This window comes from Kryptolebias marmoratus, linkage group LG16 (assembly GCF_001649575.2).
Source record: "Kryptolebias marmoratus isolate JLee-2015 linkage group LG16, ASM164957v2, whole genome shotgun sequence".
NCBI classification, from domain to species: Eukaryota; Metazoa; Chordata; class Actinopteri; order Cyprinodontiformes; family Rivulidae; genus Kryptolebias; species Kryptolebias marmoratus.
In genome coordinates, this window is record NC_051445.1 from 24,135,265 (window position 1) to 24,162,516 (window position 27,252).

Sequence of the window (27,252 nt, forward strand, 5' to 3'; positions counted from 1 at the left end):
GTGGTTCCCAAACTTTTCAGCTTCCAATCCATAAAATAATAGTGACAAAGATGTGTGACCCCATCTGTTGGCTGTCTAAACATCCAAAAATGCTGATGACTCTATTGAATAAGGACATAATGACAACACAGTCTTAACATCCATTATGCTGTTTTATTTAAATCAATTTATGGACAAGTTTTTGTAACTATTATGGTGCAACCATAGCATAAAAACTAAGTTTTTATTGTAAGTTGATATCCGGAGATTATTTAAGGACCCCTACTTGGTGTTGGGTGACCCACACTGGGGTCCTGACCCCAACTTTAGGAATCATTGCTCTAAAGGGAGCCACTTCCAAAGGGCATTTCTGCTCCAGTTTTTAAATTTTCACAGTGGTCCATTCAAATGCTGTTATTTACACCTTCTGGTTGCCGTCAGTTTTGCAGTATTTTAGCAGAAATATGAAATTCCTGCAGGAAATAATAATGTTGCTCTCTCCGCTGGTAAACAACCTCGCTGCAGTGCCGTGGCAGTGTTCAGACTAGCCACTAGCTCGTCAGTCTTCTTCACACCACTAATTATTAAGTCATCCTAAATGAAAACATCTGAGGACTTATAGAGGTTGCATGAGGAATATTTAAAGGTTTAAAGCACTGATCAGGTCAGATATTATTCCCATAGGACCCCCCACTTCAAAATGCCCGAAATGTCCCTTTCTTTGCGCCTGGGTCCAATCGGATCCGTGCATGGACCTCACACACAGGGACGCCTTCTGCAGCTTGACTGGCTGCTTTCTGCTGGTCCTGCCCTCCCCTGGACGAGTCAGGCTGTCACCTCAGAGACGGTCCTCAGTCCTCAGTCCTCAGTCTGTCATCAGCCTGTCCTCCAGGATGTGTCCTCTCTCCGCCCGCCTGCTGCTCCTCGCCTGCCTGGCTGCGCCTCTGTGCGGGGTGGAGAAGGTGAGGAACAGGGGCTACCGGAAGGAGCCGGACCCCGACAAGGTAAGACTGCTGCGGAGGGAAGAACTTTGTAGACAGGATTAAAAAAAAAGAGGACGTGGAGCTTCTCAGCGCTTGTTTTAATAAAACAAAAGGATCTAGTCATCATCTTATTGTACTTTTATTGCTCCTCATCTTTTAACATGCAGTGAAGGGACACTAACCAAACAAAAGAACTGTTTTTATCTTTTTGTTTTTATTTATTTTACTGATTCATCCTGATGTAGGCGCATGAAGAGGACCTTTATTAGCCTTTCTACATTTGGTCCAGATTTGACAGGTCTCCAGCAGACTGAGTGGACTCTTAAAATAATAATAAAAATCCCAAACAGGAAGTAGGAGTCTGGCTCATACCTCCTGTCTGTCTTTGTTATCTGTGCTCATGTTTTTCCAGTTAAATATAACACTCATGGTTGAAAAAGGCTGCTAAGAACTAACAAGAACAAGAGGAACTGCAGCGAGAACACTGAGTCCTGAAGAAGAAGTGGCGGAACAGGAGCTAAAAGCTAAAAGGAGCTAAAGGCTAGCAAAAAACACTAAATGTAGCAAAATGCTAGCTAAAAGCAACAACATGTTAGTGAAAAGCTAAAAGTAGCAAAAGGTTAGCTATAAGCTAAAGTAGAAAAAGGGTAGCTAGAAGCTAAATGTAGCAAAAGACTAGCTAGAAGCTAAAAGTAGCAAAAGGTTAGCTATAAGCTAAAGTAGCAGAGAGGTAGCTATAAGCTAAAGTAGCAAAAGGTTAGCTAAAGTTAAATGTAGCAAAAGACTAGCTAGAAGCTAAAAGTATCAAAAAGTTAGCTAAAAGCTAAATTAGCAGAAGGTTAGCTAATAACACTAAATGTAGTAAAAGTCTAGCTGAAAGTTGCAAAGATGCTAGTCAAAAGTAACAAAATGTTAGTCAGAAGCTAAAAGTAGCAAAAGAATAGCTTATAATAGCAACAAGTTAGCTAAAAGCTAAAGTTGCAAAAAGCTAGCCAAAAACTCCTAAATTAGCCAAAGGTGAGGTAAAAGCTAAAATTTAAAAAAGCTAGCTAAAAGCTAAAGTACCAGCACAGTAGCTAAAAGCTTGAAGTAGACAGTAGACACTTTGCTGAAGCTGAATCCATGTTTTATATGAAACAAAGAGATCTTCATGTACTTCTAAGGGGAAATCATTTGTAAATAAAATGAAATATTTATAGTATAGTAATATAGTATAAAAGTTACAAAAACTCAAAGTCCTTTCACCCATCTTCCAAATGAGCTGAATGTTCTCAGACATGAACGCCTAAAACTGCACAGAGAAGCAGAAGAAGTTAGACTGCAAAAATGTATGAACAAAACAAGGAAACAATAGTGTGAATGTATACTTCTAAAGCAGGGTTCAACATTTCTTTTTTTTTCCACTCCCAGTTCTAGAGTTCACTTTATTTCATTGATCTACATCCCATATTAGTGTGTCTGTTGGATGGAGGCCCAGATTTGGCTCATTTATCTCTTGAAGCTGTAACGATCCAAAATGAAACTTGTGTTTATTTTTGCTGGGACTCCCCGTCGAACCAGAAATCTGCTGCCTCCTCCACTTCTGAAGCTACTGGAGCTCGAGCAGCTCCTCTTCTCTATCCCACGACTGTGCCCACATGCGGAGCGCTATAATGAACAGCATATTTTCTTGCCGTCTGTATCCAGTGCACTGGAAATGATGCGGAAAAGCCCAACTGCACTAGGCACGCCGGCGAGGGGAGATCTGCCGCTCCGAACAGCATGGTAATCATAAAAACCCTCCTATCCTCTGCGTCTGACCGAGATCGTTTGAACCTGCTTCGCAGTCCCGCACGTGCTGCATGATCCAGGAAAAGCTTCGGGCTCTCCCCCCTCCACGCTTCGATGACTAATGCATGAAACGCCACCGATTTCTCCGCACTCCCGGCCAAAAGCAGCCTTCATGCCTCCAGCTACAGTAACGGACTGTGTGCCACTGATTCATGCAGGCGGGGAGCCTCGCTATAGAAAGAGTTAATATAAAAGCTGGTGTGGTTAAGTGGACAGAGTTTCCATTCACTGGTCTGCTTTGAAAATCCCTTCACCCTTTAATAAAATCTGGAAATGTTTCCCCTGCTGGACGCACACCAAGTTTTATGCATCTTTTTCCACATTGGGTCACCAGTAAAGCCAAGGTGGATGGAAGCCTCTTCCACGTTTTTTTCCCCCTTAAAGGCGCATTCCAGCTCTGTTTCAGCGACCGGCGCGATCGATCCCCGAGATTGCCTCAGACGTCCCAGTTTCCCGTAGAGATGATGTAAGGGCTCGTATCTCCAGGTTGCTTCAGTCGCTTCGTCTTAATGGCTTAAACAGGCTCCGAACCATCTGTCCCAGAGAGCAGCTGACATTAGAGTGCTGTAGTACTTTTGAGCGAGTTTCCAGATTTTTTTTGTTTTTGTTTGTCTCGAGTCAGGGCGAGATGTTAAAACTCTTTGTTCTCCTCTCCTGCTTTCTGGCCACGTGCCTCTTCATGTCAAGCTGAGCAACAGGGCAGCAATAACTCACCAAAAAAAAAAAAAAAAAACTCACAATCAGCTGCTTTTGGCCTCGTCTGTGTAAAGTCTAGGACGCGCTTTCTTTTACGTGTCTTGTTTATATCTGAATGTCCTGCCTGAGGGCCGCCGACTTGCAAATCGGCTAACCGAAATTAAAACCCATCTGCAACTAAAAATAACAGCATGAGCAAATCCTGTGCACTGCAATCTCCCGGTCACAGTGTGTTCAAAGAAGCATATTCTTCAAAAAAAAAAAAAAAACCTTTGGATCCTCCATTGTGTCTGAACGTGTATGTGGCAGCTTTTGGCGAGCTCCGCCGCCTGTGAGTGTGTGTGTGTGTGTGTCTGAGTCAGCGTAAAGATGCAGCATCTGTTTAAAAATAGCAGATTCAACAGGACAATGAATCACACTGGGACATGTGTAGCCAGACACCTACTAATTTAGGCCTTCAGTTGCTCATTAGCACGCAGCCTGTCATTCATTAACTCTGTGGCTTGTTTGCTCGTTCAGCAGCTTTTCATCGCGGCTGAGAAACTGAAACCGCCATAAAAAGGGATACAACCTGAAATCTGGAACGGGGACGTTAATAGCTGAGGGGTTCCTTGAAGGAATGCACATCGGCCGCCGTCTCAAACTAAGATCGTCTTACGTTGAGAACAGGAAATACAGCTGTCAATGATTGAATCTACTAAATAACATTAGGCAAACCCGATTGCGATGTCGTGGGATCGTGCACGAGATCAGAGCATGTGCCTCAGCGACCGCCACACCAAATCTTACCCCAATATCTGTCAAACTGACTGAGTTGTGCCCATGCTTGTGTTAATCAGCTGTGGCGGCCATCTTAAATTGAACCGACTTCAAAAAGTTAATCATTTGTTGATGTTTGTCCAATGATTCCTTTCTGAGAGTTTCACTTAAATCTGTCCAGTGGTTCACCAGATGTTTTTACTAACAGACAATCAGGGCGTACTCCAGCAGTTACTGCCAAAGTTTTGAACAAAGATCTTGTGCGGAGTGTAGCAATTGTAATATGTGTTAGGGAACACTCTCAGCTACTACCACGTCAAGTTTCAGCTCACTATCTGCCAAATTGACTGTAAAATTGTAGCTGTTCTTGTGGTTTGTAAGGTCAGTTTCCTATGGTGGCCATATTGAGTTGGGTTGAATTTAAAGGTAAATACAGTATGTATATATATATATAAATTTCTAGCTCAATTTCTATAAAACTGACTGAGTTACAGACATTTGTGTGTTTTGTAGATGTTCATCTAATATTGAATTTCTGAAAGTTTCATTCAAATCTGTCCAGTGATTTACGATATATTTTGCTAACACACAGACACAGGCAAACGCATCATTTCCCGCCTTTCGCCTCTCAGCAGTTAACACACTGAGCTATTATGATTATTGTCTGCGTCCTCCATTTTATTTGTGTGATTTTGTTTTTCTTTCTTCAGTATGGCAGCTGCATGCAAGGCCCATCAGGCACCCCAGGCAGAGACGGTAACCCCGGAGCCAACGGCATTCCGGGGACGCCGGGTATCCCGGGCCGGGACGGGCTCAAAGGTGAAAAGGGGGAATGCGTCAGTGAGATTTTCGAGGAGCCGTGGAAGCCCAACTACAAGCAGTGTGCCTGGAACTCCCTGAATTACGGCATCGACCTGGGCAAAGTGGTTGTGAGTATCTCCGCGGGCTTCTGGTCCACATGCGCGCGCTGACACACGTGCACGCAGCTGATCCCTGCTCTGTGTCTCAGGACTGCACGTTCACCAAGCTGCGCTCAGACAGCGCTCTCAGAGTCCTCTTCAGCGGCTCCCTGCGACTCAAGTGCAAGAACGCGTGCTGCCAGAGGTGGTACTTCACCTTCAACGGGGCAGAGTGCACAGGGCCCCTGCCTGTGGAGTCCATCGTTTACTTAGACCAGGGCAGTCCAGAACTCAACTCCACCATCAACATCCACAGAACGTCCTCAGGTGAGATTAAAGTCGCTATGTGGAACCATAAAACATACTCTTATTCTGGAGTTATTGTTCCTGTGTGGCATTTAAAGAAGTGACCTTGCTTATTGTGCTTGATGTTTGACAAATATGATCAAACTGATTTATTAGATCCCCCCCCAACATCAATCTATTTATCTATCTATCTATCTATCTATCTATCTATCTGAAATATACAGTTCAGACAGGAAAATTGCATGTTGCATGTTGTAGTTGTGCCCAGGGATGGACTTGCGACATGTCCAGGGTGTTCTTCCTTTAAAACACCTGATTTAAATGAATGACTTATGGACATGCTGCTGGAGAACTCCATGATTTGGTGAGGAGGTAATTCAGTCACTTGAATCAGGTGTGTTGGAACAGGAAACAAGTACCGTATTTTCCGCACTACGGGCCACACTGGATTATAAGGCGCACTGTCAATGAACGGTCCATTTTCGAACTTTTGTCATATATAAAGTGCATTAAGCGAAACAAAACAGCCCCGTCTTTTCGGAGAATACTGCACCGATGTAAGCGTCAAGTATAAACGCCTCACTGCGCACCGTACACTGACACTACAAAGCGCGACTCTAACTGAGCCTTAATGCTGCGAGCGGTGCAGCTTTGTAGTTTACCAAAGTTGTACTAAAACATTACAACTTCTTACATATATAAGGCGCTCCGGATTATAAGGCGCACTGTCGTTTTTTAGAGAAACTGAAGGCTTTTAGGTGTGCCTTATAGTTCAGAAAATACAGTGAAACCACCAGAACGGTGGCCCTCGAGGCCTGGGGTTTGACACTCCTGGTCCAGAGGAGGACTCTCAGCTACAGCCACACCAATATTTAGCTCAAGATCTGTAAAAATGGGCTTAGTTCTGGGCGTTTTTGTGTTGGCTGACTTTGCATAGCTGTGGTGGCCATCTTGATCCATTCACTTGACTTTCAAAGTAAATGAGTTGTAGACGTTTATCCAAGGATTCATTCCTGATATCGTTAATAAAATCAGTGGTTCATGAGGTGCTTTGCTAATGCTACAAACACCACGCTCAGACACAAGCAAAAACATATCCATTCACGTGGCGGGGGCGATAAAAGTCAGACTACTGGATGGCCAAGAATAAGTCCAGACTGGAAACAATAAAAGATTTGGTTTAATGACCTCAGACAGCCACTCACACCAGGTGGACTGTACGTAGAGAACAATTCAAGAAGATTCCTGAAACACTGTCCCCCTGCTGCTATTAGCAACGCTTTCGTGCAAAATAAAGCTCCAGCTGGTCATAAAATCCACGTGATCGCACCAAACATTAGATATTAGAGCTTCAGTGCAGTGTGTTAACCTGTGTTTGTGAATTCAGGATCCCAAATTTCAACCATTTCACACAGTAAACCAGGCAATCAGGCGTTTCTTTCATGCTGCATTAACAGCAGCAGCTTATCGCTACAGAAAGGTGCTCATTGTGAGAGTCTACTTGCAAAATATCTCATGAAACTCTGGACGACTTTTAACGAAACTCTCAGAAAGTAATCATCTGATTAACTTTTGGAGTCAACCTGATTTAAGAAGAACGGAACTTAAAAACCACAATAATAATAAATAATAAATCAGTCAGCTTCAAGCACGCTGGTCTAAGATTTGGTGCGGCGGTAGCTCAGAGTGATCGCCAACGCATTCCACGAACAGATCGCACAAGATCTGTGTTTGAAATGTTGCCATCTGTGTTTGGTCCAGTGGAAGGTCTGTGTGAGGGCATCAAGGCAGGCCTGGTGGACGTGGCCGTGTGGGTGGGGACCTGCGCCGACTATCCCAGAGGGGACGCATCTACCGGCTGGAACTCCGTCTCCAGGATTATCATCGAGGAGCTGCCTAAATAAGAGGCGAAGCTACATGAAAAAGGAGGGACCCAGTCTTCGTAGAGTAGGAGTTGTGTTATGTGGCCCTCCCTAAATGATCAGGTACGGCTTTCCGAGGCGTCGCGGCGTCACTGATTGTAACTTGAACGGTTTTGTTTAAGCACCATTCCGGTCGACAGGCCTGTAAACAACAAAAACTGGTTCTGTCTGCTAGAAACACACTGTGGCCGAGTCTGCTGGTGGCTAACAGCCATTTAACATTTACAGTGTTTGTAACTCCATGTTGTGTGTTTATACGATTATTATTGTCAATAAACTTTTTTTTTCTTTTAAAGAATTCAACTTTAAAGATACGATTACTTGGGATGTTGTAGGGATTCTCACAGAACACACGTTTACAACAAAGCAAGTCAAAATAACATTTAATGTGCTTACATATATCGAACAAATAAAGCACATTTGTATTTTGTTAAAAAATATTTTTAAAAAGGAGTTACAATCTGGAGCAAAGCACTGATTTTTAAAGAATGAAGGTGCTTTAAATAAAAAGACCCATCATCACTGTTGCATTTCACACAGGAAGAGCTTAAAAGAAACTAATATCAAACACACATGCATCAAGAGACCTGAGAGACTTGTAATGTGGATAAAGAATTTTTAAATATTTCATGGTTTGTTTTTTTTTTTTTTTCCCATTTCTGCTGCCAGGAAACATTGTAAACAGAACTGCTGCAGCGTATGCCCCCTCCGTCCTTTGAATCACTGATCATCATGTTTCACGAATAACTCAGAACTTAAACTGAAATAAAAACCAATGCGACCATCAGTTGTCTTTTTTTTTTTCTCCCCCAGCTCACGTCAGCGCTTTTTCACGAACTGAACGCAGAGTCTCTGAGAGGAACAGTGTCCCGTTTGTTTCCGCGCGGGGCTCCAGGGTGGGCGGCGTCCACGACAGGGTCTTAGTTTGTCCCCAGGAGGAAGCGCGACACGTTCTCATAAACCACGAAGGTTATGCAGCAGGCGGGGGTGACCCGGATCAAGTTGGGAATGATGCCTTTGTAGAAACCGACGGCGCCTTCGTTCCTGCGGAGAGAGTCGGGAGCATGAATCGAACCGGACTCAAAAAAACAGATTTACACTCTACTCTAAAAGTATTGATACAATGAGGCCAGTTCCTTTATGTTCGCTGCAGACTGAAAACATTCGGGTTGGACATCAGAAGATGAATATGAGACAAGAAAGCAACATTTCAGCTTTTACTTCCAGGTGTTTACATCTGGATCGGATAGGAGATGGTCTTATCATCTTAAGTCAGTCAGTGCACAGCATTTAGGCGTCGATTAAATGGTTAAATGTTGGCATTTTAATTGTCAAAATTAATCACAAACAGTCTTTACTCAAGAAAATATTTCATTTTAATAATCTACCCTAATAAATATCTAACCCTAGACATTCTACTCTTAAGTAAAGAACTTCCCATTCAGCCAGAATTTTATTTTTCATTTACATCATTTTCAGCACAAGAAATAGCTGAAATATACGCTCAGAAACTTGAATACATTTGTAGGCCACACTCTATGTTGTGGCCACTAAGAAGCTGCAGTTAGAAATTGAGGATGTCCAAAAGGCCTTCTGTGTTTTTTCTAGATTTGCTAAGATGTCAATTAAGCAGTTTAATATTAGGAATCATTCATGAGTACCTCCGCACATCACATATTTAATTAATAACACATTTTGCACAATATGGGACAGAGTCAGAACTAAATAAACCTTTTGGCTGTGGGATTAGAAGTTTAAGATCTTTCTGTCCCGATCTAAACAGCAGCAGGTCGTTTGGTCGGATTTATAACAATTTTCTGCAGCATGTGAGGAATAATCTTGTTGTCCTGATTGTGGCAACAGTGTTTTCCTGTTTAATCGACTTTCAGGTAAAGGCTACAACCTGATGTCCTTTATGATTGAAGTATTTGGGACAAGCAGAGTTTTGTTTTACTTGTAACTTCATTTGTCGGACTGTTGTATTATTAGTATAAAAAGCATCAAAAGATGCGTGAACCCGCCCTAAATCAGCAAGTCTGAGTTAACAAAAGTGAAATCAAAACTACTGTCGTAGTACCTGTGATTTCTTACTGATGTTTTAGGCTTTGACAAGTCAGGCTAAAGGAAGAAAAGCTTGTTCTACTGAGCTCTCTTTGCAGTATAGCCCTCAGTGATGGCATACTGAGCCATGCTGTGAGCGTCGTACCTCCACGTCCGTCTGATGACATCCACGACTCCGCTGTATTTGTTGTGCTGGTCTTGCAGGCGAACTCGGACCACCTGGTACGGGTACGTTGTGGCCACGGCAAACAGTTTCGATAACGCTGCCATTGTGACGTACTCCAGAGCGTTCTGTTCTCAGACACAGACGGAAAGTGAGCGGAGCGGACTTGTTAGTCACCGGGCTCTGCTTATTTACGCTCTGAGGTTTTGACTCACCAACTTTGCATCCGAGGGCACATCCTTGTACTTGTTGTAGTCTCTTTTGAGCTCTTCGTAGGCCATGAACTGCAGAGCTCCGTGCGATGTGCCAAACAGACCAGGAACAAAACCCTTTTAAACAGATTCACCAAGTTATTCTCTGAATGCACAAAAACACACGAATACAGCTACAAGAGTTATAAGAACTAATAATGCCCTCTAGTGGCCAATGATGATCTACTGCACTTGTAAGGACAAAGTAGAATTTCAACAAAAGCAGAGCGGTATTGTCCCCAAAAACAACCTCAACGGTTTAACCAATCAACAACATTTTTAGCATTAGATACAGCTAACACAACCTGCATTGATGCATTATATGGACGCCCCAAAAACGAACTGAAGTGTCACCCTGTATAGTCCCGGAACTCCCTCGTTGCGGTAGATCTTAACCAGAGCATCCACCATCCCCGTGTACTGCTTGCCGGTCTGTTTAGTGCTGTACTGCAGAACCAGCTGGGTCTTCGTGACCCAGATCGGATTGGTTAACATAAGTGTCAGGACACCTGAGGAGGAAAAGCAGAAACTTAGTCACAACGACGCTCCGAAAACAGGCATCAAAGAAGCTAATTAGGGACACAATCAGTGCCGACACATGCAGCTCCCCGAGTGAACAGTCATACTAATTGATATATTTTTTTGCCCAAACATGACGGTCTCTGATTCAAGTGGTGAAAGGTGAATCAACAGAATAGACCCAAAGCCTCTGAGCCACTTAACTGTTTCTGCAAATGTTAAACACAGATAAAGGACAGACAATATCTTCTGTGAGTGATCAACTGTGTGTTTGGACTCTGCTTTACATTTCATTTTCTCTTGACTACAGTACCAAACGAACAACCAAATAACAGAAGGCACATCGGGTCAGTAGGTGGTGCAGGACTTATTTAGGCTCACACACTGTTATAAACATGTGGTCAAAATCATTCCAACGCATATCTAAATGTAGGTCGGAGTAACAAAACTTCAATCTGTTCTGAGTCCTAAAATCCTAAATTAACTATTAGATAACTTATAAATATTAATGTTGTGATAGCAAGCTCACATTTTGGTATTACAATATTTAACAATTAATTAATCAGAGCTAGGATCAAGCCGTTTCTCTGTGTCGATGCATCGTTTTTATTTCGATGCATTTGTCAGCAGGGTTAAAAAAAAGGTTGCCATCCTTTCTGCCTTCTTCAGTTTTAGCAGGACACCTTCGTGGAAGCTTCGTTAGGTACGTACACCCATTCCAACCAAGGGGAAATGGATCCACGTGACCTGAGCTGTGCGGTGGTTTGTATCAGCCCCCTGTCAGCCACGTCCAGCCCAGAGCCGTGCCATCCAGCTGTTACTGGCTGTGTGCTGACGGCACGGGAGTGTGCCTGTTCAAACAGGTCTGCAACTAACCTGCTTCGGCCGCCGACACCAAGTGCTCTCCTGCGCTCAGTTCACTCTGGCGGCCTTCCTTCGTGTACTCCTTGATTGCGTTGTAACTGCAAGAGGACAGATCGTGTTCAATGGGGCATCCCAGAGCAACGCACCGTGACTGCCTGCGGTCAGACAGGTTTTACAGCCTGAAGGTTTACGCACAAGAAGAAGTAGAAACCCCAAGATGCTCCAGCACCCCAAACGTTGGGGGTCACTCCTTGGTAAAGACCTCTCAGGCCCTCCTGGTGCCACACACTCTTCATACAGTGAAACATCCCTCTGTATTTGGGTCTTAACTCCAGGCCGTCACTCACTATTAGAAAAGACACTGAGTTATGATGTGGTAGCAAAATAAAACAACAGATACACCAGATACACGCACATTAAACAAACCAGTCATAGTATAACCGTACAGATAAAATGTGTACTATTAGGACATCTTGCCTACCTGCAAACCTGATCTTGACGAGATCCAGCGGGTGAAGCACCAGCGTGGACACGACCCCCCCGCTCAGTCCCGCCGCCAGGTTTTCTATTTTCACATGGCTGAACACCCGCCGGACACTTCCGGCCGCAGACACGGGCTTGCTGGTCAGTCCAGTCTCCGCGGCGGCTCCGTGATTCGGAGCCGAGCTCATGTTGACGTTGAACTCAGCCTGGCTAGCCAAGTTCGCAGCGGCTCGCGCTCGACCCCCAACTCACCGTGAAAACCGGAGACGGCCGGCCGATAGTGCGGCAGCGTTTCACTAAAACCCCGCTGAGAGCGCCCGTAGGCTCTCATTGTTACACGACAGGAGCTCCGCCGCGCTTCGAACAGGCGCCGACACCATAGACAGCTCGCAGGTACGACACGCGCTTCCAGGTGACAAGTAGCTGTCGACCTTGCTCAGACAGGCGAGTGAAAACACAGCTACCGGACGTTCCACTTCCGGGTTTTACTTTCAAAATAAAACTCGTGTTCGAACGCGAACGGTGTTGGAAGGAGCTCATGAGTTTGCCAGAAGTTGTCCAAGACTGTAAAAGTATTTTGATAAGAGATTTAAACATACTTATTCCTTTTTATTTATTTTTAGACACAGATACATTTGTTGGTACTCTTACAGCTCATTGAAACAATGCATTTTTCTCTTGAAAACTGATTCAGTTAAAAGCAATGGTCTAATCGTATATTTACATGCCTTTATGTGATACAGTGAACAAAACAATGTGAAAATAAATTATTTGTTGTTTATTTGATAAAATATGCAAATGCACATTTAATGGTACCATTATTTAGACTATTAATCCTTGCATTACAGTCATGTTTTGACTTGTTTGACCTTAATTAGTATCACAGGAGTCTTAAGGCATTTCATCAGCAATTCAGACAATTTAAAAGGGAAAAAAAAAACATATCATTGGATAGTTTGATATTGTGTGCACCAGGCTAAACATGGACCAGAGAAAGCAAAGATGAGAGCTGTGCGAAGCTCAGAAACATTATAGATATCATTCTAAAGGTAAAACCATCTCCAAGCAGCTTCATGTTCCTTTGTCAGCAGCTACCAATACTATTAAAAAGTATAAGATTCACAGGACTGCAGCCAGACTCCCAGGACATGGAGGCAAGAGGAATGATCAGATGAATAGTGCTGATAGTACAAAAAAAAAAAAACCCTGAGGAAACCATCCAAATCCATTCAAGCTGAACTCCACAGTAAAGCTACGACTCTTTCTGACTGCATCACAGTTTAATAATGGGCTCTGTGGAAGAAGACCCACGAGGGTGCCACTATTGACAGGAATTCACTGAAATGCATAGTGAGAAGCCCAAAGGTTTCTGGGAGACAAACGGAAAGAATCAGATGCTCAAACCATCTCAGATGACTTCTTTTGATGAGGAGGAGCAGCGACTCAGGTCCAGGCTCTCTCAGATGATGGAGCTCATCAACTTATCTCTAAGGCCGAGCCCGGCCACCCTACAAAAGAAGCTCATTTCAGCCACTTGTATCAATACAACCAAGTTCAATAAATTACAAAACATCACTTAGTAAAAAAAAGAAAAACTATCTAATGAATCCAGCAGATTGCACTAAATCCATAATCTGATATCTTCAGTCAGTTGGTCTTGACTGTTTTATGCATTTTAACCTTTTAGATTTAACAAAATTATTTCTGCACACTTTAAATTAGAATAATCATGTTCCTACTATATGTGCCAATATTTAATCAGCCTGAAAAGCCTGTTTTTGCGCGTGTATTATAAACAGTGACATATTAGTCTAAAATACCCTACAGACTGTTTCTATGGTGGGGGGAAGTCCAGCTAAATAAAAACTCGAAAGAAAAGAACGTTTTCGGTGAAGCTTCCGGTTTTACTTCGTTCTAAAATCTCCATCTTGACGGACATTTTTTTTTTTATGGGGGGGGGGTGACGCAACCAGGAGGACCCGACATCCCACAATGCAACGCGGAACCAAACTCCTACTTCTTCTCCGTCAACACATGGCCGCGTTTTATGCTAACACTGGTTCTCGCTGAAGGAAAAGAAACGCGTTTCTAACTTTTGTCCGGGTTGTTCTGCCGCCAAATGAAGGTCAAAGTTCTCTCGAGAAATCCGGACGATTATGTCCGCGAGACTAAACTCGACATTCAGCGAGGTAAGTGGGTCATTTAAAGCTCCGAGAGGGTAAACAACATAGCTACTTCAAACTAATTCCCCTGTCTCTGACTGGAGCTCGACAACATTAAGAGCTTTTTAATGTACTCAAATCACAGTGAAGATTAAAATATAAGCATTTTATTTATGCAAAAATTGATACTTATCTGAAATAGTAGAACTGTAAATTGTTGGTTTTCAGCCTCGTGTGTTCCTCCTATGAGGTTTTCTGGAGAAGCACTATGAGATGTTGTGTAGAAACAGGCATGATCAGTGTGTCTGAATGCTTAGACCAGTGATTCCCAACCCTGGTCCTCAAGGAACACCATCCTGCATGTTTTAGTTGTTTCCCTGCTTTGACACACCTGATTTGAATGAGTAAGTGATTAACAGGCTTCTTCAGAACTTAAAGACCTGCTGAAGAGAGGAGAAACAATGAAAACATGCAGGATAGTGTTCCTTGAGGACCAGGGTTGGGAACCACTGGCTTAGACTATCCTCTCAGTCAGTTTCCTTTTCATGCTCAGACTGCTTTCCTTGTGTTAGTCCCCAGAAACTACGACCCTTCCCTCCATCCCTTCGAGGTGAGCAGAGAATACACACGGGCTCTGAATGCCACAAAGCTGGAGCGGGTGTTCGCCAAGCCCTTCCTGGCCTCCCTGGACGGTCATAGAGATGGGGTGAACTGTCTGGCCAAGCACAGCACGAGTCTGTCCACCCTGCTGTCGGGCTCCTGCGACGGAGAGGTAAACCGTCTGCTGGCTGCAAACTCCCTCGAGACCAAGACATGAAAATAGTCACGTTCTGAATTTGTGCCTGGATCTGTAGGTGAAAGTGTGGAACCTTACCAAGCACGAATGCGTGCGCACTCTGCAGGCGCATGAAGGTTTTGTGAGGGGAATAATTGTCAGATACTGCGGGACTTCCTTTTTTACGGTAAACAATTTCAACATCTAAGAAGTCATCAACAAGTTTTTTTTTTTTTTTTTTAACCTCATTCCAGTGCAGTAATATCCAGATAGATGGATCAAGGATTATCATCATAACACTTGTTATGATGTTGTATGTCTAATCTAAACAGGTAGGGGATGACAAAACAATTAAGCAGTGGAAAATGGAAGCGCCGGGCTACGGAGAGGAAGAAGAGCCACTTAACACTATCCTGGGCAAAGTAAGAGCGAGCCTGCTGTAATAATTCATAAAATGGAAATTATACATTAGTGAGCTACCGCTTCATGTAAAACAAAACAATCTCTTGTAGACTGTTTTCACAGGACTGGACCATCACCAGAAGAAGGGTGTGTTTGCAACATGTGGCCAGCAGGTGGACATCTGGGACGAGCAGAGGAGCAGCCCGATCCGCTCCTTTACCTGGGGTGTAGACAGCTTCAGTTCCGTCCGCTTCAACCCTGTGGAGGTAAGACACCGCGTGCTGTATCCACCGCACTCTCAGCTGGTTGTATTATTGCACATTGCAAGTACTTAAACTCGTATTATTACCGGACTTATTTTAGGTTGATTCCTTCTAAGTGATTCGTTTCTTTCCACAGACAGATCTTCTTGGAAGCTGCGCCTCTGACAGGAGTATAGTTTTGTATGACATGAGGGAATCGACACCACTCAAAAAGGTAGATTCTGCTGCACAGTTTGTGCACAGATGTTCTTGTTTTTTTTCTCTTTCAATCTTCTTAAGAAGGAAATGATAAGTGACAGTTCTTTGTTGTCAATTTTCATCTGTAGGTTATCATGACAATGAGGACCAACACATTATGCTGGAACCCCATGGAAGCTTATTACTTTACGTGTGCAAATGAAGACTACAAGTGAGTCTAAGAGAAGTTTCATTGCATCTGTTCAAAGAATCAGAAGCCTTCTTTGTGTGGTAATGTGTCATCAAATGAATGTACTGTATCTCCCCACCGTTTAAATAGATACATTTTCAGTTTTCTTTTGTTCCATTTGATTCCACATCATGTTACAGATCTGTTTAATCATGTCAGCTGAAGAGCTAACATTGTTTTGTTTTTTTATTTGTCTCACCAGCCTGTACACGTATGACATGAGGTTCCTTGAAAAGCCCATAAAGGTGCACATGGACCACGTCTCTGCAGTACTGGATGTGGATTACTCCCCCACCGGACAGGAGTTCGTGTCCGCCAGTTTTGACAAGACCATTCGCATCTTCTCCAAGGATGGAGGACACAGCAGGTCAGTGACGGCAGCCAAAAATACCACCACCACCCTGGGTGGAAGTTGATTGCAATAAGGTCTGATGTTGAATACAGTAGGATTCCTCAGTACTGGGAATAAACACTACTCAGTTATTTTGATCAATGTTGTAATCATGATTGAAAACGATTATTCAAGTACTTTTTTTTTTTTGTAAAATAAAACTGTTTCACTTATGAATTTAAGAATTACTCTGGAGGGTGAGGCTCCAGCTCATTCAGGAAGAAGGAAACTTGCTGGAAAAGCGGAATATGACAAAATATTCCTTTTATAGTGGGGTTTTTTTGTGATCATTTGAAGCAAAAATAGAAATCAGAACTACAATATTGATTAATAGCTCTAGTATCAAAACAAACAGTTGTGGCCCTATAACTCGTTTTGGCTTGAAGTTGTTAATAACGACACCAATGAAGATCAGCATTAGTTTCAATTATTCTTATCTGCGCACCTGCAAAGGCAGGACTGTAAATCTAGCTGTATATAAAAACATCAAATGTTGTTAGTAAATGTTATCACAAGACCTTGTGCCGTTAACCCCTACGTCACTAGCGGCCCCTGTACCGGGGTCAGCAGCACCTCTGCCAACAAGATCAATCCAAACACATGCTATACATTAACCAATATATGCATATTGCATATCCACGTGATGGGGAAAAGCTCATCTAAATGATAGAATCAATATTTTCTACCGCAACAACACCCACTTTCAGCACTAAGCAGCTAAATGAAAAACAAAAAAAAAATCGTAAATAGACGATAAAGAGGCATATCCAGTAAAACACAAAGCTACAACAGCGCAGCACGGTCCTACCCACACAAACTACCTATCAGATTAAAACCGAAGCTCTGCTCTTTCCACTGATACAGAATCACGGCACTAAGCATATTTCTCAAAAATAGTCCTAAAACGCACACACTATTGGTCTGTATTTTAGTAATTAATGGGGTACAATGTCAGAGGTTTTGAGCTGTTTTTGATTTGCTCTCTTCTAACTTCCAAACACACAAGTTGTTTCAATAAATATGCAGTTGGACCTAAAAGCATGTTTTGAAGACACTTGTCTTTATGAAATAAATACATATGTCTTCTTAGTACGGTTGTCATAACACTAAGATTTCGAATTCAAACTAACACAACATAAAATACTCATTTTTGTAACTGTGGGGAAAAAACTGATGAATTAAGAGACTAAAAAACTATTTTGTTTTTACACCTTCTGCTCCATAATAATAATAATAATAAAAAGTAGGAGCGCCTTTTAAATTAAATGAATGAAACACCACACAACAGGGCTTTTTTGTTTGTTTTGTCAGCTTTACTTTCTAGTAATGCGTTTATGGTTGAATGTCATTTTTTTTTTTTTTTTTTTTTACATGGGAACAATAATTATGTCTCTCCCATCAGAAATAAATCATAAAGTAATGTCATGTTACAGAGCTATAATCAGACAACATAGAGCTGTTCAACCCACAGTAACCAGCAGTTTCCTGACACTCACTTGTTTTCTAACCTTAAACTTGTGATATTTTCTAGAATAGCACCAAAAGGTGTCAGTTTCTTGTAGGCAAAACTAAGCCCCGTTCAAACCCAGACCTAATATGTCTCAGGTAATCAGGTTCAGGTGGATTAAGAACACGTCCGCGCCTTATGGTTCAGTCAGAAATGATCTGTGGTGCTGTTCAGACCTGGCACTAATGTGTGTCCAGGCCGATTTGGTCACGAGTGGACAACCCATCCCGCCCTACATGCAAATAAACACAAAACTAAAAACAGTTTATCAGTTTCATATTTTTGTCTTTTTTAAAAACTGGCTTAGTGTAGAAATTGCAAACAGTTTTAAAAACGTCAGTATTTGTCTCTTTAGTTACTCTGTTTGTTTCCACAATGCTTTTACTTATATCACCTCAGATCTGTGTGCCATTTTGATGTAGCTTTTTGAAAACATTCTCAAGTCAAGTTTATTAAAAGGTGTACGATTTTACAGAAACCTCAGTAGACCACTGAAGTGGTCAGTCAGGATGCAGGTGTGGATGCAGTGTAATGTCAGCTTTGAGAACATGTACAAGTACTCTAGTTCTACTGTCAGGGACAAATTGCCGTATACCTGCACTTGACACTGTCAGTATAATCTAATGCAGCAGTGACCCACATAACAAAACAAGGTAGCGTAGCTGTAAAATCAATGATGCTTCACTTTCTGTGTAAGTATGGGCTTTTCTCTTTGCTGGCTGTGTTCTGTCAGTATGCTAAATAATGGTGCAGAAATCGAGTGCCTAGTTTAAAGAACAGAATTCTGCAGCGAGTGCATTTTTAATCTTAGCCACATTTGTATTATCTAAACTGGAATATTTCCCCTAAGCTAGATTTTCTTGTGCAATCCATGATTGTAGGGATGTTATATACTGTCATACAGTCAGAAGACCCTTTGATATGAGCATCTAGGCAGATAAATGACTTTTGTACATTTTTCTTTTGTTTTGTTTTGTAGAACGTTTTGGTTCCACCACATCTTTAAGTCAGCGTCTCACAATTCTGTGGCTGTTGGTGACTAGTTTGCAAATGAGATTAGTGATGGAGTTTCCAAAGTCCTGATGGTTCTCAAGTTTCTCACTTAAGCCACTTACAGTCAATTTAGAACTTGTTCAGAAAATTCGGGTGAAAAGATATTCTTGGAAAATAGTCGCTGAGTTGCTGCTGGAGTCTCATACCCTCAAGTTAGGTTTTGGAAATTCTAGAGGGCTAGAGCTGCATTTTCTGCCCTTGCAAGGAAGCTCTTCTAATGACAGAAAACATCTGTAGCTACAGCCATGGATGCCCTGGTCGAAAAACCACTCTGATGATAAATAACGATTATTAGAAACCAGTCCAGATCTGCTTATCTTCATTTCAAACGTGTACTCCAGTAGATTAAATCCTAATCATGGGAATGGCTGCTAAAGTGGGTACAAAGCATGCTGAAGTAGGTACTATGAACATTAAAATAATGTACACGCCTAGAATACAGGTTTCCAAGCCACGCACACAAAAAATAGTCCAAGATTTTCAAGAACTGGCTGCTCAAAAAGCGGCCGCACAACTTGCTGGTCGCTTGATCGCAAACACTTAGAATTCAGTGAAACTGCAACAAAAAGTTTGTGCATTTTCTTGCAATTTTTAGTCAACAACTATTTTCCAATTCTTCGGGATTTGCCATTTCCTGGATGACTGAGTATTGTTGGTGTAGATTCTTAAACAGTTGCATCCCAGTGACATACTGTTGTTGTATTGTGTTCACTTGCCTTTCTTTCTTTTTTATACTCAGGGAAGTCTACCACACCAAACGCATGCAGCATGTCATCTGCATAAAGTGGTCAGCAGACAACAAGTACATCCTGAGCGGCTCCGACGAGATGAACATCCGACTGTGGAAGGCCAACGCGGCGGAGAAACTAGGAGTGGTGAGCGCCTTCTTGTTTCAGCTACACTATTCCTGTTTTTACGGTTTTACGATAAATGCTGCTTCTTGGCAGCTGTCTGGCTAATTTCTTATTGTAATGTCTACATGCTGATCAACAGCTGCATTTCCCCGACTTGTCAAATATCGGCTCTTTTTAAAAAAAATTTTTTTTTTTATGAGTTGGCTGCATTCTTCCGCACAGCCTTGGCTCTGCGCCCACCTCAGCACTGTAACAGTGGGGGACTCTGCCAGGAGCTACAGCTCCACTGTTGCCAAATGCCCTGATGGATGCTGACTGAGGGTAGAATCACTCTCAATAAGTACGCTGGACCACCAATTGGCACGCTGGCACTTGTTGAAAGGGAAGTCCTAAAAAACTCGAAGCACTTGTCTTGTTTTGACAAATCGCCAAAAAATGAAATTCTGACCGATTCCTTCTGACTTTTGATATCTTTGAGAACTGTTATCACTAAATTGAATAAGTTCCCAGCTCTCACATGGAGCTTGTTTAAACACCAGTCCCAGCTAAATGATATACATTATCTTGTGGGCCATCTCCAGCAGTCATTTTTCACTCCTAATCAGATTCCCTGCTGCTTATTCTCTTAATGCAGCTTCGTAGTGGAAATGGCCTGCTTTTGGCACTTGTATTCCTGTCACTGTGTAAGAGAAGATTTATTTGCAAGCTTTGCACTTAAATAGATCAGACAAGGCCTGCTCCTATCAGCAGTTTAAATCAGGCAATCACTTAAACAGAGCCCCACTTTGAACATAATGGAGCATTAAGAATCAAGTTGTACTCAGAGGGTCTTTAATTATCAAGAAACGCTGAAATGCTGAATCAAGTCTTGGTCTGAGTCTGAAGGCATCGTGCTGGATTGATGGGGACCTATCTGACTGCTGCTACACATTCATATCTTTCTAAACCGTTTAAGTTGTGTCCTTCTGTAATGAAGACCAAGGCTTAAAACATAAAATAAATCATGTCTAATTCTGCTTATTTCCAAATGGTCCAAATGGAAACTGACTCAATCTGCTTCTATTTGTATTTTTGGGGCTGCTCTGTCAAAAGTCTTCTTCACCAGCTCTTTTTCCCCATTCCTAAACCACAATTATATGTTTGTAATATTTATTGCCCACTGCTGAAGAGTGAAAGGCGGGCAATAATATTTCTGGGTACATGTGCCTGTCTGTTACCAAAATATCTCATGAACCGGTAGAGAAATTTTAATGAAACTGAAAGTAATCATTGGATGTACATCTACAAGTTCAGGATAGTCATCATAGTTAACGGTCATTAGGCAACACAACAATGTGAGTTTTAGAGATATTTAGCTTAAATTTGATGTGGCTAGTAGCTGAGGGTCATTAACATGTTGTGAGATCACGAGTTTGAGCATAAAATGATTTTCAAGGTTTGACCAAAACAGCTACAACATTGCAATTTCTCAATCTTAAGGTCTTTGCATCCTACATGAGAAGTCACGAAGTCTGCTCTCAGTCACGTGGTTGGTTGACAAAAAATTGCGCCATTTTTGTTCATATAGCAGCTTTATCCGCCCCTTCTCGACACAAGGCCTAAGCCAAACTTTTTCTCACAGGGATTTGCGCCAACTATCGTGTGATTGGTCACAAGTTGTTGTGGGAGTGTTTATAAGGAAAGGCCGGTGAGCTTTATTGGAGTCATTTAGCTTCTACTGCTCCACTGAGAAGCAGCTGGAGGCTGTTAGAAAATACAGCCGTCTTTAGAACTGTTCCAGCAAAACTTAGAAACCTCTGAACTTAAAAAGACCGCAGAGACACAGGTGGCCAGGAGGAAGTACGCCTCGGCCGAACAGCATCAGGACACGTTCTCTTCGTTCGCACATTATTGTCCACCGTCATATTTTCAAATGCCAAACGGCGTACAAGGTCTCGGTCTGATTAATGAACACATCTAGTCACAGTATGGGAAGTAATTTTGTGCAAGGACAGGAGAGTTCAGAAGCCAGCGGGAAGAAACCTGTTTTAACGCTGCAGGAGGAGGGAGGAGCTTCCTCAGAATTCTGATCCGAGTGTCTCATGGACGATAAAAGGTGTGTGAGAAAATGATCGTCCCCCAACCATGTGACCGCAAACTGACTTCTTGACTTCTTCTGGAGTATGCTGGAGTCTTTCAGCCTAAAATTCTAAAACTTTGGCATTAAAGGTGGCAGAGAAGTGCTTCAAGAGTCGCCAGGTCTTTACCTTTAAATGTTTTGAACAAATATTTTGTGTTTTTGTCAGTTTCAGCCTCTGCTGTGGTCTTTGCAGCATTTTATCAATCAAATCTTTTGAAGCATTTATAGGTTTGGGTTGTAAAAGCCCCACTAAGGAGGCCTCTTCCCCGACAAACTCATGGTCGGCGTTTTCTGCGTCCTCACGTTGTGCACGTTGGGTTGGGATTGTCCACCCGGTGTGAGCGTCCAAGGGGAATTAGTTTAGTACAACAGGATCAGCATCTAGCAGCTCTTCCTCTACAAATTCAATTTGAGACAAATCATTGCTTTTAATTAGAATAAAAGCCTCCAAGGAGAGCAGTCCAAGAAAGACCGGCCCGGTTAGCTATGAGGGAGGATTGTTGCGCTGGTGTTTTCACTTTTTAACGGACATTGATTTGTTTTTGAATGACTATGTTGTCAAGCTAAACTGACTGCGTACTCTCCAGTATTTTATGATGAACAAAGCACCACCTGAGTTGAAGAGTAGAACTTATGAATCTGAACTGGATTTGCGTCGTACTCGAGCGAGGAGCCCCACGGGTCACCCTGGAGCCAGAGCTAGTGTAGGAGCTGCAAGAATAATCACAACATGACAATTTAGCAGGACCCCTGAGCCTTCTGTGGGGATGAATTTCAGCCCTGCAGAGTCAGCAAGGACCATCCTTCTTTGTGCAGCTGGGAGAAACCTGCTGTTCTCACACAGACAAAATAAAACTTTCCTAAAATGGCCTACATTTACCCGAAACTCATGACTACTGCTTCAAAGGACACGAGCTGAAATGTTTTCCTGCTGCAGTAGATGTTGTGCTGAATACACTTGTGTCTGCAGTCAGCCGACGGCAGGTGCAGAAATACCAAATAAAGCCCCCCCAGAAAAAGCCGCTGGCATCCAAACGTCCACCAGCACTCCATGTTGTTTTGAAACGCCACACACGTCAAGATGTTCTAAAACCTAATCTCACCACAGCATCTGTTCGGTGGCTTTGCTTCAGCTTTGATCACAGCATACGACCACCTTCTGGAGAGGAATTCAGCCCAAATTAACTCAGGGAAGGAGATTATTTTCTGCAAAAGCTGACTAATATTTTGGTTCAATAAAATCTTTTTTTTTTAAGTTTTTCTCAAAATATGTTATTATTTTCTGTAACCTAATTCATTTTACTTAGTGTCAAATCATGTGGAGGAATAAAACTTTGGGAATTCAGTCGGAAAAAAAAAAGATTTCTGACGATTTCTGGCAAAACGTCACCTAAACGGGCAGAAGTATTGTTTTTCTGTAATTAATACTTTGAGGGAACTTGCTGTTTGTATCTCAGTTTTTTAAAATCTGTTCTAAAATATTGGGTCAGTTTAAATTTAATGTAGAAAATTTAACAGTTTGATCATTCATAAACACTGATTGTTTTTGATTTTTAATTGTGTGGAAAAAAAGAGAAATTCAAATGAAGTTGACATGGTAACTTCTTTGGTTTAGGTTTTTTAAAAAAAAAGATCTTAATGCTGTGAGAAATGAACTTGCAACAAGAAAGCCTAAGAAGTTTATTTTAAAATTTTTTTGCAATCTGAAAACCAGTGACGGAAGTCCGTGATGTGACTGAAATTACTAAATGAGAAACAGTTGCATCCCTAACGGGCCACATTGTTTCCTGACTAAAATATGCAACACTTATGGTGTTTTTTTTCAGAAACAGGAGAAAAAGGTGCAAAAGAAGCGATGCAACAACCTCAGATGAAGTGAAATTGGTGACAGTATGTCGTCAGAAGGCGCAATAGTCATTTAATAGAACTTATGGAGAAGTTTGCGATACTCTGAATACATTTGAGCCCCTTATTTTCAACTGATCAGAGCTCATGCTGATGAAAATACAAGATCGTCTGAACTTTTAGTACTTTTTTTGTAAGCTTGTTTTCTTTAAAAGGCCATAAATTATTTAAGGATGCCATCAAGGGTTGTGCATGGCTGCTACGGTACGTATCTCAATGCGCTGCTAAAATCTGTTTCGTCAAAGATACGTGAGAATATGATACTATATGATTCAACCCCTAATCACAGTACTGTTCTATTTTATTCACGATACAGTATGATTCAGTAAGAGTTTGATGCAACACTTTGAGATATAAAACAATATATTAGAATAAAACAAAGGAGTGATTCTGTTAGTCATTAAGACTAATCACTTAGTCCCTAAAAAAAAAAAATGGCCGCTCACAATTTAATCTTGTTTTAAAGTATAAATTCTGATACACAACTAACCAACAGTACGCCAAAATGAGGCCTACTACAAAATCACTAAAACTGCTGTCAGCTAATGTGTCAGGAGGTCAGCGGTGAGCAGTCAGTGTGTTTTCTACATTATAAATATTAGTTGATCCACACAATCAGGGCGAAGCACCTTTTCCACAGTGTTTGTTGCTGTTAATGCCGGCACCGCTGCAGTTCTTTTCCTGAACAGTAGGTGTTGCTAGTTAAAAACCAACACTGCTAAACAACAGGATTCATTCAAAAATTGTATCAGAAGCAGAAGAAAAACGGTCAAATAGTAATAGGTTTTCCAGTGATTTGCACTAATTCGTACCAATTCATACACGTCCATAAAGTGGTGCGAATAAACTGAGACAGTTTTTGAATCACTTCTCCTCACGTGAGTTTAGAACAACCTGTATAAAAAACTACGTTATTCCGTGCGTTTTGGTTGTGAATAGTGTGATCTGTCTTTTGTTAGCAGTACATCAGACGGCGTAAATTAAACTAGGGGAGAATTTTATTTTATTTTTTCTGATTCCCGAGCGCGGCACCGCTGCTGCTCACCGCTCCCTCAGGGGATGGGTCAAATGCGGAGAACAAATTTCGCACACTCAGGTGTGTGACAATCAGTGGATCTTTCCTTTTATCTTTCCTTTTTCTAATAAATGGCAATGGGTGAAGAAAACCCAACCCTCTTTGGAGCTCTGGACGATCTGAAACATCATTCAATGTTCAAACGGATCCCAGATATTTGGACTTTACTTGTCTGGACTGGCGTTTTGATACCTTTTTAGACTTTTTAAACAGTTAAAGTTAAGTTTTAGGATTTTACTCCAAAAACAACTTCTAGTTTTAATGTCACACTCTAAGCTGAGTAAGTCTCATTTTATTCCCACAGTCTTTACACTTTTTATACTGTTTACGCATCAAACAATTGTATTTTGTCAGCTCATATTATTATAAAAGTAAATTCTAAATTACTATCGAGCTTTAGAGAAGGACAAACGCTGCATGTTGGAGTTTATGGTCGGTAGTTTCATCGGCACCTTTTTCTGATTTCTTCAGAAACGTTACGCTCCTTTTCTCTCTGATTTGATGCAGCTGTCGCCCAGAGAGAGGCAGGCCACCAACTACAATCAGAAGCTGAAGGAGAAGTTCCAGCATCACCCGCAGATCAGACGCATCGCTCGCCACCGACATCTACCCAAGAGCATCTTCCACCAGAGGAACGAGCTGAGGGTCATGAAGGAGGCTCGCCAGAGAAAGTGCGTATTCAGCTCCTCCTGTTTGCTCGCTGAAAAAAAAAAAAAAAGAGAAAAGTGATTTCCTCCGTGCATGCATTTAAAGGAGATGGTGATTTGGGCTCCTGCCAGGAAAGATCTGACCTGAGCAGTCACACTAGCCTAATGGAAAATCTCACAGATGAGGCTGGCCACTATGACGTGGTCTCAGCGGGCATTACATACTCATTTACAGCTTGTGTGCTGGATTGATTGTCCCAGTTTGCCCTGGCCCTGAATCAGAGCTCGCCTGTGCCTCTTATTTCCTAATTAGCGACAGGAGGACAATACCGCAGACATACAAATGAGCTGCGAAGGATTTAAAACCTCTGCTTTATGCATTGTTTTTTAAAAGCGTTAGCGTAGTCTTTGTCGTAGCCTCTTCCTCCATCCTCCTCTTTGTTTGCTTTCCTCTCTCTTCACTCTCCCCTCTCCTGATTATTCTCAACAGCAGTTTGAGTCACTCGGTTTCCCTTTTTCTTTTACATTTAAAAAAAAAAAAAATTTCTTTATTTACTTTGCAGGGAGAGGAACGTCCGTAAACACAGCAAGCCGGGATCTGCCCCCGTGGTGTCTGAGAGGGAGAAAAACGTTGTCGCTGTGGTGAAATAAAGCAGGAGAGGGAAATCCAGGACTGCTGTGTTTCTCGCTCTGTCCCAAGGATTCAGAACCGTTTGCAGAAGAGGAAATGACCAGCGTTGTTTGAAATACGACTGCACAAATACAAACGGGAAACCATTTTGACCTGATGTTACTTGGGCTGAAGAGAAATGACCTTTTCACATCCTGCTCTGAACTTGTAACTACAAGAAAACAGTCCGTCGATCACAAATCCTTGTTTTCTAATTTTGGAAAAACTCAAAATTCAATAAAATAAGTTTAAATGGATCTATCCGGAAAAACATTTTGGACCACATATTTTTCTGCACACTTTTCTTACAGCAACCAGTGTTCCTCTTGCTGTCTTGGTCAGTAGAAGACCTATTTCCCCTGCTTGTTTTTCTTTTCTGTCCATAGGTGTCAACACTTGTTGCCAGTTGTTTTATGATGGTCACTCCAAAGTGCATAAAGGAGCTCTGGACCACTAAAAATCTCTCCACGTAGTCTTAGCACCTTGTTTTTGTTTCAAAAAGCTCTAATCAGTTTTTGTCTTAAGTATGACCCAAGCAGAGTTGTATCTGATATGAATAATCCTGATCATATCGCCTAGAGAAGTCAAATACTGGGAAAAGAAAGTTTTATGTAACAAAGGTGAATAGAAGATAAGCCTTGTAGTCATTGTAAGAAGAATCACAAATGGGGGGGGGGGTTCATTGCCATAAACAACCTATTTGGCTTTCTCCTCGTATTTAAAACAGTTTGCATCTATGTCCTGACAATTTTCCATCCATGCATCCATTTTTTTTACCCTCTTCTCCTTTCCGGCTCGCGGGGAGCTGGTGTTTTATCTCCAGCCGTCACTGCGAGAGGCGGGGGGGGACACCCCGGACAGGTGACAACTTTTAGTAAAACCTTTCAGCTATAACTTTGTACGAAGACATTTTGAAGAAAATGTGAGCTGTGGTTCAAAATTGAAAGCCAGCAGCACCTTCCTCTTGATGCTTGACTTTTAGCAGATATACCCCAGGAGGCTAAGTTCACAGTAAAATGATATTTCAGCCATTTTGAAGTGGTGTTTGTGTAAATGTAACAAACAATGAGCATCTTCCTTGTAGACCTATATTTAAGCACAAAAAGCTTAAGCAGCAACAATTTTATTTCTGCCGAAAAACTATGGAATTTAGAATATTGGACTGTTTTAGGAAACAAAGACTGCTTTGGAAGTGGGAATGCTAATAAAAGCCATCATTAGCTCATCAATACTGTCCAAGAGAGCCCACTAACAAAACTGACAATGATGTAAAGGTTTAAAAAAATA

General features: G+C 41.9%; 3 protein-coding genes across 4 annotated transcripts; 2 read left to right on the forward strand and 1 right to left on the reverse strand.

The window, feature by feature from the left end:
- The first annotated feature begins 186 nt into the window (after window positions 1–186).
- LOC108234138 (collagen triple helix repeat-containing protein 1) lies at window positions 187–8,158 on the forward strand. 2 transcript variants are annotated; one of them, XM_017413090.3, is made up of 5 exons: window positions 187–983; window positions 2,649–2,726; window positions 4,958–5,176; window positions 5,257–5,473; window positions 7,214–8,158. In XM_017413090.3, the coding sequence occupies exons 1-5, from the start codon at window positions 729–731 to the stop codon at window positions 7,354–7,356; spliced, it is 912 nt and encodes a 303-aa protein (XP_017268579.1). In that variant the 5' UTR covers window positions 187–728; the 3' UTR covers window positions 7,357–8,158. The 2 variants fall into 2 exon arrangements, with proteins under 2 accessions (XP_017268579.1, XP_017268580.1); XM_017413091.3 differs by lacking the exon at window positions 2,649–2,726 and having other exon boundaries at window positions 192–983.
- Window positions 8,123–12,169, reverse strand: LOC108234137 (mitochondrial folate transporter/carrier). Its single transcript, XM_017413089.3, has 7 exons — window positions 11,714–12,169; window positions 11,428–11,578; window positions 11,245–11,330; window positions 10,204–10,358; window positions 9,814–9,927; window positions 9,581–9,726; window positions 8,123–8,418 (listed from the first exon to the last, which is right to left on the reverse strand). Exons 1-7 carry the CDS (start codon window positions 11,901–11,903, stop codon window positions 8,295–8,297), a joined length of 966 nt encoding a protein of 321 aa, XP_017268578.1. The 5' UTR covers window positions 11,904–12,169; the 3' UTR covers window positions 8,123–8,294.
- A 1,545-nt stretch (window positions 12,170–13,714) lies between these two features.
- On the forward strand, window positions 13,715–26,230 carry dcaf13 (ddb1 and cul4 associated factor 13). Its single transcript, XM_017413107.3, has 11 exons — window positions 13,715–13,904; window positions 14,450–14,649; window positions 14,732–14,839; window positions 14,985–15,074; window positions 15,165–15,320; window positions 15,454–15,531; window positions 15,644–15,726; window positions 15,947–16,111; window positions 19,435–19,570; window positions 25,156–25,319; window positions 25,859–26,230. Exons 1-11 carry the CDS (start codon window positions 13,835–13,837, stop codon window positions 25,944–25,946), a joined length of 1,338 nt encoding a protein of 445 aa, XP_017268596.1. The 5' UTR covers window positions 13,715–13,834; the 3' UTR covers window positions 25,947–26,230.
- The last annotated feature ends 1,022 nt before the right edge of the window (window positions 26,231–27,252 follow it).